This window comes from Sorex fumeus, unplaced genomic scaffold (assembly GCF_029834395.1).
Source record: "Sorex fumeus unplaced genomic scaffold, SorFum_2.1 ptg000094l, whole genome shotgun sequence".
NCBI classification, from domain to species: Eukaryota; Metazoa; Chordata; class Mammalia; order Eulipotyphla; family Soricidae; genus Sorex; species Sorex fumeus.
In genome coordinates, this window is record NW_026606151.1 from 21892924 (window position 1) to 21907832 (window position 14909).

The following is a 14909-nucleotide window of genomic DNA, read 5'->3' on the forward strand; positions in this document are numbered from 1 at the left end:
AACCTGCCCACACGGCAGAGTCTGGCAAACTCCCCGTGGCATACCCAATATGCCAAATACCAGTAACAACTTTCCATATTGGGTGGCATACCCAATATGCCAAATACCAGTAACAATGATGGGTCTCATTCTCCTAACCCTGAAAGAGCCTTGAATGTGGCACTTTTTAAAATCTCAGGGCTAGGACGAAGGAGACGTTCCTGGGGCCTGCTCGAGGCAATCGACGAACAACAGGAAGATCGTGATCGTGAACGAACAAAATAAAAATAAACGCAAACTATTAGAACAAAATAGTGGTTATGAAAAGAAAGGAGAGAACAAATGGTGTAAAAGGAGTCAATTGTTTGGTGGTAGATGGGAACTGGGCTTTGGGGAAGATCTTAATGCGTCATAAACATATGTGTGTATACCTGACACCTGTATAATGCTACAACTGATGTTCCTTCAATTATGAAACAAAATTTATCCTGGGCCAGAGAGAGTGACTGGATCCCACGAATGGGAGCCCCTAGGACTCAGCTTCACGGGATGTGGCACTGCCCCCCCCCCAAACAACAGATTCACCAACGTCATTATCTCATATTAGAGATATATTATATATTATATTATATAATCTCATATTATATAGACCATGTTTATATTTAACAATTAAGGTCATAAAAGAGCCATTATGTTCCACTCTATTGATTTCATAATGATGGGGTAGAGCTACACTGAAACATAATATGAGAACTTTTATTTTATGTTATGGGGTGCCAAGGATTAGAACACAGCATTTCACTCTGGTAAAGCATCCCCTCTAGGCCTCGTTGCATCCCTGACCCCTGCTTGAGCTTTAATATTTTTTTTATAAGAAAATGCACAAAAATACATACACAAAAATACCCACAAATATAACATATTTGTACATATCTCTATACTGATAAATCTCAAGATAGAAGCACGCTGGGATCTCTGTGTGTGTTTTGACTGTGAAATGCACTCACTTTTCCTTTTCCCGACTGCTGGAAAGTTAAGACATTAAAGGTCCGAGAATTTCAGAGTTGGACCTTTTTTGAATCCAGTCTCTGCCCAGTATAGGTGCTGCCACAGAATGTTCTCGCAACTCCTATTTCCATAGGTACAGGAACAGGGAGATGCATTAAAGGACTTCTTGACTTTTGACTCCAACACCCAGGCACTAACTCTGATTTATTCCGGAAATCGTACTAAGCCAACTCCCCCAGCTTCATCAAAAGAAAACAAAGCAGAGAAAAGCCAAACAGAATCAGGTGGATTAGAAAATCAAAAGCCAGACAAAGGCATGTGGGTGAGTCTTCTGCATCCAGGTCAGGCCTGAGACTGTCACCGACGACTTGGGGACTTCTTTTAGCACCGCCACGACGGTTGTACCTTCTTCATTCCGAAAGCAGCGATTTATAAAAAAAATTGTATAAAAAATAAAATTTATGTAAATTGTATAAAAATAAAAATTACAAAAATCAATATTTTATGCAAATATTTTGTATTAATATATTTTAATACGTTTTAAAAATTGTATAGAGAATAAAATTTTTATATACAAATAAAATTGTATAAAAATAAAAGAAGGTTATTGTGTAAAAAATATAATCACCTTTTTTATTTTTTATGGCAAATAAAAAATTGCTATAAATTTTTTTCCAGGGTTGCCTCCTTAGAGCAGTTATCAGTCTCATAATCTGAAGGTCCTGATCGCAAATGTGCGGCTCCAGGGTCTGGGTGGGTAAAATTTTAATTTTTATTTCTTTTTTACTTTACGAATTCCTTATTGGGGTTACCAGAAAAGTTTCAATGACCTAATGGTTTACATATACATATATTTTTTAAACTTAAAAAAAATTTATCGGGTAGTTCACAATATGTGATTACGTTTAATATTCAAACACCAATCTGGGTGGGTAACATTTTTAATGAAAAAAAATCTACTTGATCTACTAAATGCATGGAATCCTTCCTAACACTGGACGCCAGAAACGAGTAGGCTGGAAATGGACATTTTCCTAACTTTGACCTTAATTATCGAACTTTGCTGGTTCCCAGGGCACCCGCGGGGTCTCAAACACCCCTGATTGGTGCGAGAAAAAAAAAAAAGAAAAGAAAAAGAGAGAGAACTCGGTGCTCCAGGTCCGAGCTGTGCAGAGCACGGAGAACGGAGTCTACGAAAACGTACATTTCTCGACTAAAATATTAAATAGATGTTCAAGGTTAACCAAAACATTTTTGGTGCAACTGAAGCTTTGGGTAACGCCAGGTCCCACGGATCTTTCTAGAAGCGCTGTCACAGACGGCAGGAAGTGGCTTGTAGGGGTTGAAAGCTGGAAACCCAAGGACAGCATTTTCCATCTGTCTTGAGCTGCAGGTCTCCAAGCTTAAGTAGCATGAAAATTCCGATTTAATAGCAAATGGGAGCGTGGAATCAAGAGTTTGTGTGGAGAAAATAGACGGCCCCTTTTCAGGGTTGCCTCCTTAGCGCAGTAGGCAGCGCGTCAGTCTCATAATCTGAAGGTCCTGAGTTCGAACCTCAGAGGGGGCAACGCAAGCTTTTGCCCCAGAAAAAGCACAAACTCGGGGGCGTTTTATTTGCAACCCAGTTTTCACAACTCCCATGCACGCACTTCAAGTTCCTGATAAAACCCTAATTTTACATTTAGCTTTCCTCTGTGAAGTTTAGGACAAGCGAACCCAAACAAAAATTTGAACGTGGACCCATTACAGGAAGAGAAAACAAGACAAATGAAGGTTTCCGGTTGTCTAAAAAAAAAAAATCAAAAGACAATCAATCACGACCATCCTGTTGTTCGACGATTGCCTCGAGCAGGCCCCAGTAACGTCTTCTTCGTCCTAGCCCTGAGATTTTAAAAAGTGACATATTCAAGGCTCTTTCGGGGTTAGGAGAATGAGACCCATCATTGTTACTGGTATTTGACATATTGGGTAGCCACGGGGAGTTTGTAGGACTCTGCTGTGTGGGCAGGTTACATTCGGTAGCCTGCCAGGTTGTCCAAAGTAAGAATGAGATAATAATAATAATAAAAGACAAATGAAACCATATAATAATAACCAATAATCATATAATAATAACCAATAATAATAGAAGATAAATAATAATAAAAGACAAATGAAACCATACTAAATGGATCTCTTACTAGTTTTAAGAAGTCAATTGCGGTAAAGTATGCAAAATCGTAGCTGAAAAATATGACCTAGAAAGTAGGAGCTGAGACTGGCCAAAGAGCTCTGGGTTTTATTGTCCCCGTGGACCTTGGCCACTTCCTTGGTGCATGAATTGAGGCCAAGTTCCTTAAGGTCTCAGTTTCACTCATCCACAAAACGCTGGATTCAACAGCACTTACTTTGTAGGAGGGATATGGTGCATTAATATAAACTCTTAAGGATGGTGCTTGTCACAGAAGTCACTGAGTGACTTCAGAGTCAGCCACATGCTCTGGTTGAAACGGACTCTAATCCCCCATCCCGAGAGGCGTTAGGGTATTGGCATTTATTCCAAGCTCTCGTCTATCCCATTTCCTTCTTTCCTGTTGAGTTCTATGTTCTCTGAGATCTAGGCCATATAGGATTTAAATTCGATTTTGTCTCTTCTGTGGAGAGAATATTTACCAGAGGACAAAAATCCTTGAACCCGTTTATGTTCCACCAGGGAAGAGTTAGCAGCTGTCACTCAGGGTATCAATAGGATGTCACCGACTGGATGCTGTGGACAGAGCTTGGGGTGGCCACGTGCAAGGCGAGAGTCCCACCCGCTGTCCCCTCTCCACCCCACTTATTGACTTTTTGTTTGTAAGATCATCTACAAACAAAAAGTTACTGTGCACTTATATTTTCTTCTGTGCAGTGTTTCATTCTGTGCGTACATCACATTTTATTTCTCTCAATGAATATTTTTGTTGGTAACAAGTTTTGGTTCTAGGGGCCCCGAGGGACAGTACAGCAGATAGGGTGCTTGCCTGCGTGCAGGGCTGACCTCGGTTGGCTCCCTGGCACCCTGAGCTCAGAGCCAGGACTAAGTCCTGAGCACCACCAGGTGTCACCCCAAACCAAACAAGAACAGTATTTGGTTCCCAGAAAGGGAATGCTCACAGTCTTGCCTATGTTTTTTGCGGGGCACATTTGCAAGATTGTATTCCAGGTATATAACTAGAAGAGGAATTCTTGGATTAAGAAATCAGGTTGGACTGATGTACTAAGAATAGCACACAACATCTGATGGGGTTTAACACACGTTAGGGGCCGTAGTGATAGCACAGTGGGGAGGGCGTTTGCCTTGCACGCGGTCGACCCTGGCATCCCATATGGTCCCCTGAGCACTGTCAGGAGTAATTCCTGAGTGCAAAGCCAGGAGTAACCCATGAGCATTGTTGGGTGTGACCCAAAAAGGAAAAAAACGCCAAAAAACAAACATGTTAGTAATCTCTTATACAAGGGCTCAATGGCTCCAGGGTGAAACACGGCAATCTTCACACACTTTCCTCTAAGGAAACTTTCATTGGACCATTTTTAGTGACATATTTCATAACAAGCAATACAAAATCAATAGTTTTGTTCTGCTTTTCAGGGCATGGTTTGGGATTTGGGGTGAAAACATTCAAAATACGTTGGTGGGAAGGTGCATGGGTGGTGGGATTGGTGTTTGAATAGTAAATGTAATGAATTACTGTGAAATTTGTAAAAATATAATAAAGTTTAAATAAAAAAAGAAATCTGGCTGCGGGAGTGGGTGGGAGGGAAATTGGGGATATTGGTGGTAGAAAATGTACACTGGTGAAGGGATGGGTGTTGGAATATTGCATGACTGATCTCCTATCATGAGCAACTTTGTAACTATGTATCTCATTATGATTCAATTAAAAAAATAAGAAAAAATTTTTTTAAAGGGTTGGGAACAAGGCTCAGAGATAAAGTACTTTAAATGTTAGGGTGGGAGAGTTGAATTCTTTTTTTTTTTTTTTTTTTTTGCTTTTTGGGCCACACCCAGCGATGCTCAGGAGTACCTCCTGGCTCTGCACTCAGGAATTACTCCTGGCGGTGCTTGGGGGACCATATGGGATGCTGGGATCGAACCCAGGTTGGCCGCATGCAAGGCAAATGCCCTACCCGCCGTGCTATCACTCCGGCCCTTGGAGAGTTGAATTCTTAGTACTGTAAATAAAATTAAAAAGAAACAGAACAAAAAAATAGTTTTCTCCCCAAATTATGATACCAATTGTACTCTTGATTTGTATAAATTATTCTACCAATTTATATTTTCCAATAATCCACCTTGCAGACTTCTAAATTATTTTCGGTTTATAAATCCTACTTAGCTGTGACCTAGGTTTTCATTTTCTTAAGAAGGAGATTGATGCAATTTCTCTAGTTCTCATCCAGTAGGACCTTTTAATGCAAAACCTCTTAATGTTGGATCGCTTGGCTCTCCTGTTTTTCTTCCACTAGGTTTAAACCGACAGGATTGCTGGATGCTATTTTTGATTGTTGATGCTATTTTAAGTTTTTGGAGAAACTCTCAAAATGCTGCCCTGGGTGACTGAGTGCAAGAGTTTCACTTTAACCCCGAGGGTGCTTTGAGCTCCCTCTCTTTTTCCCTGGCTTGATTTTCCAGGAGTTCTCCCTGCGCACGTATTCGATATGCCAAACACAGTAACAACAAGTCTCATGATGGAGACGTTACTGGGTCCGCTTGAGCAAATCGATGAACAACGGGAGGACTGTGACCGTGACTCCCTGCGCACACAGAACCAGCTGCCTGTGGTTCCAAAACCAAACCAGAGCAAACACTCGAAATTTGTACGATTTGCACTTTCACGACAGGAATAAGAGCGCTAGAAAAGGCCACATAACTTGGAAGTGGTGGGATGTTCCACGTCATGGGATTCCTGAGCCTCTAATTGAAACATCTCTGAAACTCAATGTTTGAGTCAGTGCGTAAGGAGGTCCATGAGTTTCCAAGGTCTCATTCTCAAGCCCCAATGCAGTAGCTTAGATATCAATTCAGACACCGGAACATGCAACCTAGATGCCATCCCAGGATACCTTCAATTTCCCCCTTCATTTGATTTATTTATTTTAAATTTTATTTTTTTAAATTTAAATTTTATTTTTCATAAAGTTTTTTTCACAATAACTGATAGCATTCAATATTTCAACACCGATCCCACCACCATTACCCCTTCCCACCACCACTCAAGCCTGTCCCGTAGGTAGATGCTAAATAATTTATTTTGTATTGCTTGTTATGAATAGTATGAGTGTTATAATTTTTTGCCTTTTCAAAGCTTTTCATTCCAATAGTACATGGTGTTATCAAACTTATTATGAGATGTTAGGGAGTTGCAATAATTTATAACATTGGAATTCTAAAACTTTAAATAATCACCCCCTTCATGTGAGACTCATTTCACCTCTTGGCTGACTGCATGGATAAACCAGTTTGAGAACAGAAAGGGAAAGGAGATGATGGAGTCGACCAAAAAAAAGATGCAAATTTACCTGTCTGGCGTCCCTGGACCTAAAGAGGAAGAGCAAGACAAAGCACGGAGATGGGTGTGTGCTTTTTAAGCACTGTGGCCTTTTCCAACAGGGTTCAAGGCCTTGTTGATGCCCTAGAAATGGGTCCACCAGATTATAATCTGCAAAGAAAAGAAGAGTTGCAAGGATTAGGCGGGAGGCTAGTTGGCTGCAGCGCTTGCGCGCCCTCTGCTGGGAACACAGTGTAATGAGCGACGCTTTGTATTTTGGCTGCAGGAGGCGCCAGAGAAAAACTGCCCCACCGTGTGGGAGAAAGGCAGTTCCAAGGGAGCCCGAGGGAACTTTGATCCGGGCCTCAAGAACCTCAGGACGAAGGCAGTTCTGCCAGAGTGGCCGGGCCGCAGGCTTGGGGGTGGAGGGCGCTGTCTGCTTTTCCGATGGGAGATCTGAAAGTGGGATCCTGCCACCCGGGGAAGCCCAACCGTGGGCTCAGTGTGACGCATTTGCCATGCAAAAGTGGGCATGGGGTGGGTTTGCCTGGTCTCAGAAGGACCGCCGTTGCCTGTGCACCGGGCGGGAACGCTGGGTCCTCGGGACAGTGGCACTGGCGCGGTTTCTGTGGGAACCGCTATCCACAGCGCCACCTGGTGGCACTAAGCGGACACGGCAGCAGTGCACCCCGAGCCGCGCTCGCTTCTGCAATCTGGAATTTGGATATTGTTCTGGGGTAGGGGAGGCCCCGTGGAGACCCCGGGCATTGGGTGACTACCGCAACTGGGCGTGATGAATAAGGCGAAAACAATGACCACGTCCTCTGAAGCTGGGACGTTTTCTACCATTTCGGTGGGTTCACAAAAACGTATTTTTTTTTTTTTTTAATGCGGCCACCTTAATGTGCGTTGAAACCCTTTGAAGAAAAGCAGGTTAAACTGTTATTTTTTGACAGTACTTAGTGCTAGTACTATGTCTTTCTGGACGCCAAATAGAATTTGTAAGTTTTATAAGTTAATATTTATATTTGTGAGTATCTGCTAAAATGTAGCTGCTATTTCAGGAATATATAGAATCGCTAATATTTTACGTTAAAAGATATATATATATATTTTGGCATATATGATCTGCTTCTGTAAAAATACCCCAAAGTAAAGGGCAGGAGGAGAAGTTTAGGTCAAGGTTGTGCTGTTAAGTGTTATAATTTTTTGCTTTTTCAAAGCTTTTCTAGTCAAAATTGTGGACAAGGTATTTTATGCCAAGATAGAACATTTCTAGATGTCCTTGTCATTTGATTTAAAAGAGTTTGCGTAGTTCCAGTAAAATTTTAACCAGTTTCCATGAGATCTCTGTTCACCCACATTCCAATAGTAAGTACATGGTGTTATCAAACTTTTTATGAGATGTTAGGGAGTTGCAATAATTTATAACTGACACCATAATCAAAATCAAGTTTTTTTTTAGTGATCTTGAGACTATTCAGGTCTCCCAAAGAAGAATATAAAGAGCTATGCTTGGAATATCACGTTTCACTCAAATGAGAGAAAGAATCCGGAGTTCCGAAATCCATCGACGATCAAGAATCAGGGACGCTGTCTCGTTTGCCAAGGTGTCGAAAATCATATGGGCTGGTCACATAATGAGATTTAGAGACGACCGCTGGACTAGAGCTGTTACCGATTGGATTCCACGGGATGTCAAAAGACCGCGTGGCCGCCCGCCTACCAGATGGTCAGACTTCTTCGTCAAGATCATGAACGATCGGTTTGAGGCCCTTCATGTTCCCGGAGCGAACAGATGCCATTGGGCTACACTAGCACGCGACAGGGACAAATGGAGACGTTGCTGGAGCAAATCGACGACTAACGGGAAGTTAAGTGATTAAGTGATTAAGTGAGACTATAAAAGTCTCCGGAGTGCTGGGGATGGGTAAACGCCCATCACTAGGTCTGCGATGTGTTACTTTTGTCAACTCTGTCAAATGGAGAAGTGCAAGTTATAACAAGGTACTGTTTCGCCTGTCTTTTTTTTTGTTTGTTTGTTATCTTTGTCTTAATAAAAAGTGTAAAGCCATGGTTATGCTTGTATGTCTCTGTCAGTTGGCTTTTTGGGCCAGCAGTCATTGTGTAATCTGTGGTCCCTGGCACTGCCCAAAGTCATTTATGCCTCTTGGGGATCTATACTGGTTGTTGAAGCATATATTGGAAGAGATAAAGCCGGATTCTGAACACGATTAGTCTTTAATGTGGCTAACAATACATACGAGGAATTGTCCAATTAAAAAGTTAAGTAAGTCAGCAGTCATTGTTTCTGGACTCGAAGAAATCAGCATTTTCTTGAATTCCCCCTCATTTCTGGTTCTCACAGGCCCAGTTATGTGCAGCTCTTGGGGGTGAGAAACTAGCATGTGAGAAAAAAAACTTCTCTGTTCTTCCCTCTCCTTAATCTTTTTGTATCACACCTGGCGATGCACAGGGGTTACTCCTGGCTTTGCACTCAGGAGTTACTCCTGACAGAGCTCAGAGGACCATATGGGATGCTGGGAATCGAACCCGGGTCTGCCGCATGCAAGGCAAACGCCTTACCCGCTGTGCTCTCTCTCCAGCCCCCCCATCCTTAATCTTAAGTGTCTCCTGTCTTGGGTGTTAACAAAATCCCAAGATTGCAGCCGTACACATTATCTGTGGGATAGCACCATAGGCTGAAGAATTTGTCACACTTCCATGGAGATGTGTTCAAAACTTATTTGAGGCCACCATTTATAGGTATTTATTAAATATGTTATTCATGCCAGGCCCAATTGTCGCAGAGCAAGATCACCAGTGTTTACAAAAGTGTCTATGTTGTTAAAAAGCCGATTGCTGCATTTTCTGCAAATATACTTACAGATATAGAAATAAAATTTGATAATACCTTGATACTGATGCGGTCAGATTCTGGGGAAAATTCAAGTAGAAGCATTGATGGGATTTGTAAGGTCTTTGGGGTGATGCAAGATTTCAACTGAGTGCATAAGACTGAAGAAGAGGTTTAACTTTTTATTTTATTTTATTATTATTTTTTTAAGACCAAAGAAGAGGTTTTAACTGAGACACGTTTGATGGCATTGAGCGTTTTCCGTTCTCAGAAAGAAGACTGATAAGTATTTCCTGTGGCTACTGTTCTCCCAATGTACAAATTTCTCCTTTTCTGGTCTTTAGCATACCTGGAAATTTACCCTGTCACTCTCTGTTTGCAATCCTGTGTTAACCTCATCACCTATTAGGGTCTTTATTATTTTAACAATTCTTTTTTTTAAATGTGGTTTATACAACTGACAAATTTAAAAGAACTAATCCTTGAGAAAGGAATCAAAACTTTAAAATATAGGTGTGATAACTTCATTGTAACAAATTTAAATAAATGCAATAACTCTGTACCCAAGGCTCCTCTTTCCCGCCATCTGTCTGTTACAGTTCCTTCTCCCAGATCTCCTTCTTTTAGCTTTTACTCTCTCTAAAGTACACTGGAGTTTCTCTTTCACATTTAATATTCTCAATCTAGCCCTGACCTAGCTTGGAGTATCAGCCTTTCCTACTTGAATGCCAGAATTATTATTTCAAAGACTAACCTGTGAGTCCAAGCAAACCATGTAGAAATTAAGAAAGGAGTCACTAACTTCATTCTCAAATTAAGATTCAATGGGAACATGAATTATATGTTGTCTCAAGGTAAATGTATAATAGTCACACATGGAGACTTTGCCTATGTGTGTGTGTTCTTAATTTTATAACATATATTAAAGGTGGAGGATGTTCAGCCCCAATCAGAGCAGGCTTGGAGATCTCAGCCCCGGGAACCGCATGCCTTTGTTCCTCTTCCGGTACCTTCATGCATGTAGAGAGTGGTCTCAGCATGGTGGTGACTGGTTCTGGAGGTCTTTGGCTGCTGGAGCTCTGCTCGGGGCGGGGAGGGAAACTCAACCCACTCCCTCCAAGGGGCCCCAATGAGGACAGCCAGGCGAGGGAGCAGGAGACTCTGCCTCCACCCAGATCCTCCATCTTTCAGTAGGCAGGGGTCATACCCACTAACTGACCCCCTGGTGCCATGTAATCCCATCACCGGCCAAGACCCAGAGACTATAAAACCCAGCTCCCGGAAGTGCATGGCCGCATTTGCGGCTGCGCGACCTCTTATTATCTCATTCTTACTTTGGACAACCTGGCAGGCTACCGAATGTAACCTGTCCACACGGCAGAGTCTGGCAAACTCCCCGTGGCGTACCCAATGTGCCAAATACCAGTAACAATGATGGCTCTCATTCTCCTAACCCTGAAAGAGCCTTGAATATGGCACTTTTTAAAATCTCAGGGCTAGGATGAAGGAGACGTTACTGGGGCGTGCTCGAGGCAATCGGCGAACAACAGGATGATCGTGATAGTGATAGTGATATTAAAGGTAAAGTCTCATTCTATTCGTGAATGCAAACAAATCAGAAGAGATACCAAACATTCTGATATGCCAAAAGAATATCTTAAAAGATTAGGATGCTAACAAAATTTATGGTATCCTTAGCATACTTAATAAATACTGCTAATATCAAAAAATATATATAGGTGTGCTGACCCAGTGTGGACATTTGGGGAGCACGGGGGTGGGGGATGGGAGGAGGTGACTACACACAGCCCCTTCATCCCACCCCAGAACTTCAGGCAGCTGTCCTCTGAGATGCTGTGACCTGGTCACTGTGCAGAGGGGATTTTCAGGCAGGTAGAGACAGGGTGGTTCATTTTCCAGCACAGAGATTTCCCGACTTCGAATATTGTAGGTGATGAGGCTAACGAAAGATTGTGAACAGAATGACAGGATAAGCTGACAGCTATGCTAAAGACCAGAAGAGGAGAAATTTGTACACTGGGAGAACCGTAGCCACAGGGAAGTATATATCAGCCTTCTTTCTGAGAACAGACGATGCTAAATGCCATCAAACATGTCTCACTGAAAACCTCTTTTTCAGTTTCCTCACTCACATGAAGTAAAAGTAGGTCAGCATTTTCAAGATGGTGCAATTTTTCTCTTCTTGGCAGAAATCGAGCTGGGGCCTTCACACACGAACCCTAGAGACACCAGTTCAGACTCAACTTCCGTTTTGTAGAGTCCAAGTGTGATGCTCCTTTCTGATCATCTATTATTGACATTGTCTTTTTAATTTTTAAATTCTTTTTATGTTTTTGGGTCACACCTGATGGTGCTTGGGGGGTTCTTCCTGGCTCTGCACTCAGGAATTGCTCCTGGTAGTGCTGAGGGGACCCTGGGGGATGCCTGGATGGAACCCAGGTTGGCTGGTTGCGAAGCAAATGCCCTCCCCGCTGGACTATCATATCACCCAGCCTTTGCCATTATTATTTTCTTTTCTTTTGTGCAGTGATGGGGACTGAGCCCAGGGCTTCACACCACAAGGCAAGTTCTCTACCACTGAGCTACGTCTGCAGCCCTACTGTCCTTTTTCAATAGAACAACACCAGAAAATCAAAATGCAAGGATATAATACTAAATCAGGAATGTACTGGATTTTTGATGGAGTTGATTTAACCTAAGGTGAAACTTCTTATTTTCCTCCCTCACTCCTCTCCCCACCAGGTTGATCAAAATAAAATTCTGTTGTGGTGCCGAGAGGAAGAAGAGTAGGTAAGATTGCCTTATGTGTGGGGATGCCTGGGACCCACCTCAAAGAGCTGCCCCCTGGGACCAGAGGAGCCCCAGAGCTTCTCTGGGTGTGGTCCCTACTCTCTCCCGCCAAGAGACACTCTTTGAAACCATCAAACAAATCGTCTTTTGTTGCTCAGGGTAATTATGATTCCTTGCTCGGAATCCTTCCGTGTATTCACAGCTGTGCTGAGCATTTTTTTGCCAACAGCAGCCTCTTGACTGCACTCTTGACGTCTTTGTTTCTCAGCGTGTAGATCAGAGGGTTCAGGCTGGGAGTGATGATGGTGTAGAAGAGAGTCAGGAACTTGCCCTCGTTGGGGGCTGTGCTGTTACTCTGGGGCTTCATGTACATAGAGATGAGTGTTCCGTAGAAGAGAGTCACCACGGTGAGGTGGGAACCGCAGGTGTTGAGGAGTTTTCTCCATCTTCCTTCAGACTTGATTCTCATCACGGCGCGGGTGATGACCCCGTAGGAGACAAGAATCAGTGACAGAGGAACTAGGAGAAACACCACTCCAAGAGTGAAAACTACCACCTCAATGACTTTGGAATAAGCACAAGCCATCTTGATCAACGCTGGCATCTCGCAGAAAAAATTATCCACTTTTCGGTGTCCACATCTTGGCAATTTCAAAGTCAAGGAGCAGATAACTATGGCACTTCCAAGGCCACCCAGCCAGGAAGTTATGACCATCTTGTGGCATAGCTGGGGGTGCATGATCACCATGTAGTGCAGAGGCTGGCACACAGCAGCATAGCGGTCATAGGCCATCACAGCCAAGAGCAGACACTCTGTGGCGCCCAGGTCCAGGGCAATGAAGAACTGGAGCACACACCCTCCGTATGTGATCGACCTCTTTGGCCCCCACATATTCACCAGCATCTGGGGGACAATGGTGGTTGTATAGCAGAGATCCAAGAGCGACAGGTTGGAGAGGAAGAAGTACACGGGCGTGTGGAGCTGGGCGTCCAGGTGAGACACCAGGATGATGGTCGAGTTTCCCACCAGAGTCACGAGATAGGAGATGACAACCACCAGGGAGATGATGCGTTCTAGTTGGGGTCTGTCAGAAAACCCCAGAAGGATGAAGTCTGTCCCAGAACTCTCATTGTTTACGTCCATTGTTCTTTAGGAAGCGAGGAGATAAAACCGTGTTAGCAACAATAATGACAGCAACGTATTGTCAACAATAGCAATATACAATCAAGACAACTCAAAATCTCTAGAGCGGCTGGGTATCTAAAACTCATTTTAACTGCATGTTTCTCCCCCTCTCCCCCAGCCATGGAAAATCTCTTTGAACATTTTCCTTGAGTCAAGAGTTCAAGAGTTCAAGAGTTGTGTGTGTGTGTGTGTGTGTGTGTGTGTGTGTGTATACTTTTTGGGTTTCACTCAGTGATGCTCAGTGGTTACTCCTGGCTCTGCACTCAGGAATTACTCCTGGCAGTGCTTGGGGGACCCTATGGGTGGCTGGGGATGGAACCTGGGTCAGCCGCATCCCAAGTCTCTTCATATTTAAATCATGTATGTTAAACCAATCATACTGAATGTAAATCACTGAAAGTATTTCCAGATGACATGTCACCAATGGTTCCATGTACTATGGCAAAGCACTAAATGCATAAGGTTAGTTTAATGATTTTAAAGATAAGATGTATTTTTACTTACTTAAAATTGAACCAATTTCAGAAGTGTTTGCCACAATATACAGGCAGCAGCAGATTGTGCTAATGTCTCCTCTCCTGGCCATTTAGCAAAATTAGCAAGGCAGGAAATTCAACAACAAAGAATTCATTAAGCAACCAGCAGTGTGTTGTTTTCCCCATGGAATTTACCAATATATAACTCAGTTTTCTGGGTCTATTTTTTTTTTTTGGCCACAGCTTGTGGTGCTCAGGGCTTACTCCTGGCTCTGTGCTCAGGAATCACTCCTATCAAGCTTGGGGCACCATATGGGATGCTGGAATCAAACTCGGGTTGACTGCATGAAAGGAAAGTGCCTTACTCACTGTATTATCTCTCTAGCCAGGATAATTCATCCATCACTATTACAAGTCTAAAATAATAAGATAAAAATTAAAAATTAGGGGTATGGAGGGGCACAGCAAAGCCTGGCAAGCTATCTGTGACGTATTCAATATGCCAAACACAGTAACAAGTCTCATGATGGAGACGTTACTGGGTCCCCTCGAGCAAATCGATGAACAATGGGAGGACAGTGCAGTCCAGTGCAGTGCATGAAGGGGCTGGAGCAATAGCACAGCGGGTAGGGCATTTGCCTTGCATGCGACTGACCTAGGTTTGAATCCCAGCACCCCATGTGGTCCCCCGAGCACCGCCAGGAGTAATTCCTGAGTGCATGAGTCAGGGATAACCCCTGTGCTTCACCAGGTGTGACCCAAGAAAAAAAATAGGGGTATGGAGTAATAGTTTCACTAAACATGGTAATGCATCCTATGATTAAATAGGTTGATTAACAACTGAAATATATTGTTGATTAATACCTTTAGTTTGTGGTCATAAACTTCAGACCTAGAATTATTTTTTTGAGGTTAAGGAATACTATGGGGTGATAGTACAGTGGGTAGGGCATTTGCCTTGCATGCGGCCAACCCGGGTTTCATTCCTCCGTCCCTCTTGGAGAGCCCGGCAAGCTACCGAGAGTATCCCGCCCACGTGGCAGAGCCTGGCAAGGTCCCTGCGGCATATTCGATATGCCAAACAG

General features: G+C 43.1%; 1 protein-coding gene and 1 non-coding gene across 2 annotated transcripts; one reads left to right on the plus strand and one right to left on the minus strand.

Annotated features, from left to right (window-relative positions):
• Positions 1-2481: 2481 nt before the first annotated feature.
• TRNAM-CAU (transfer RNA methionine (anticodon CAU)) lies at positions 2482-2554 on the plus strand. The gene has a single exon. It is a non-coding gene; the product is annotated as a tRNA-Met (tRNA).
• Positions 2555-12358: 9804 nt separating this feature from the next.
• LOC130040482 (olfactory receptor 2W1-like) lies at positions 12359-13306 on the minus strand. The gene has a single exon (XM_056132604.1). It carries the CDS (start codon positions 13304-13306, stop codon positions 12359-12361), a length of 948 nt encoding a protein of 315 aa, XP_055988579.1.
• Positions 13307-14909: the final 1603 nt, after the last annotated feature.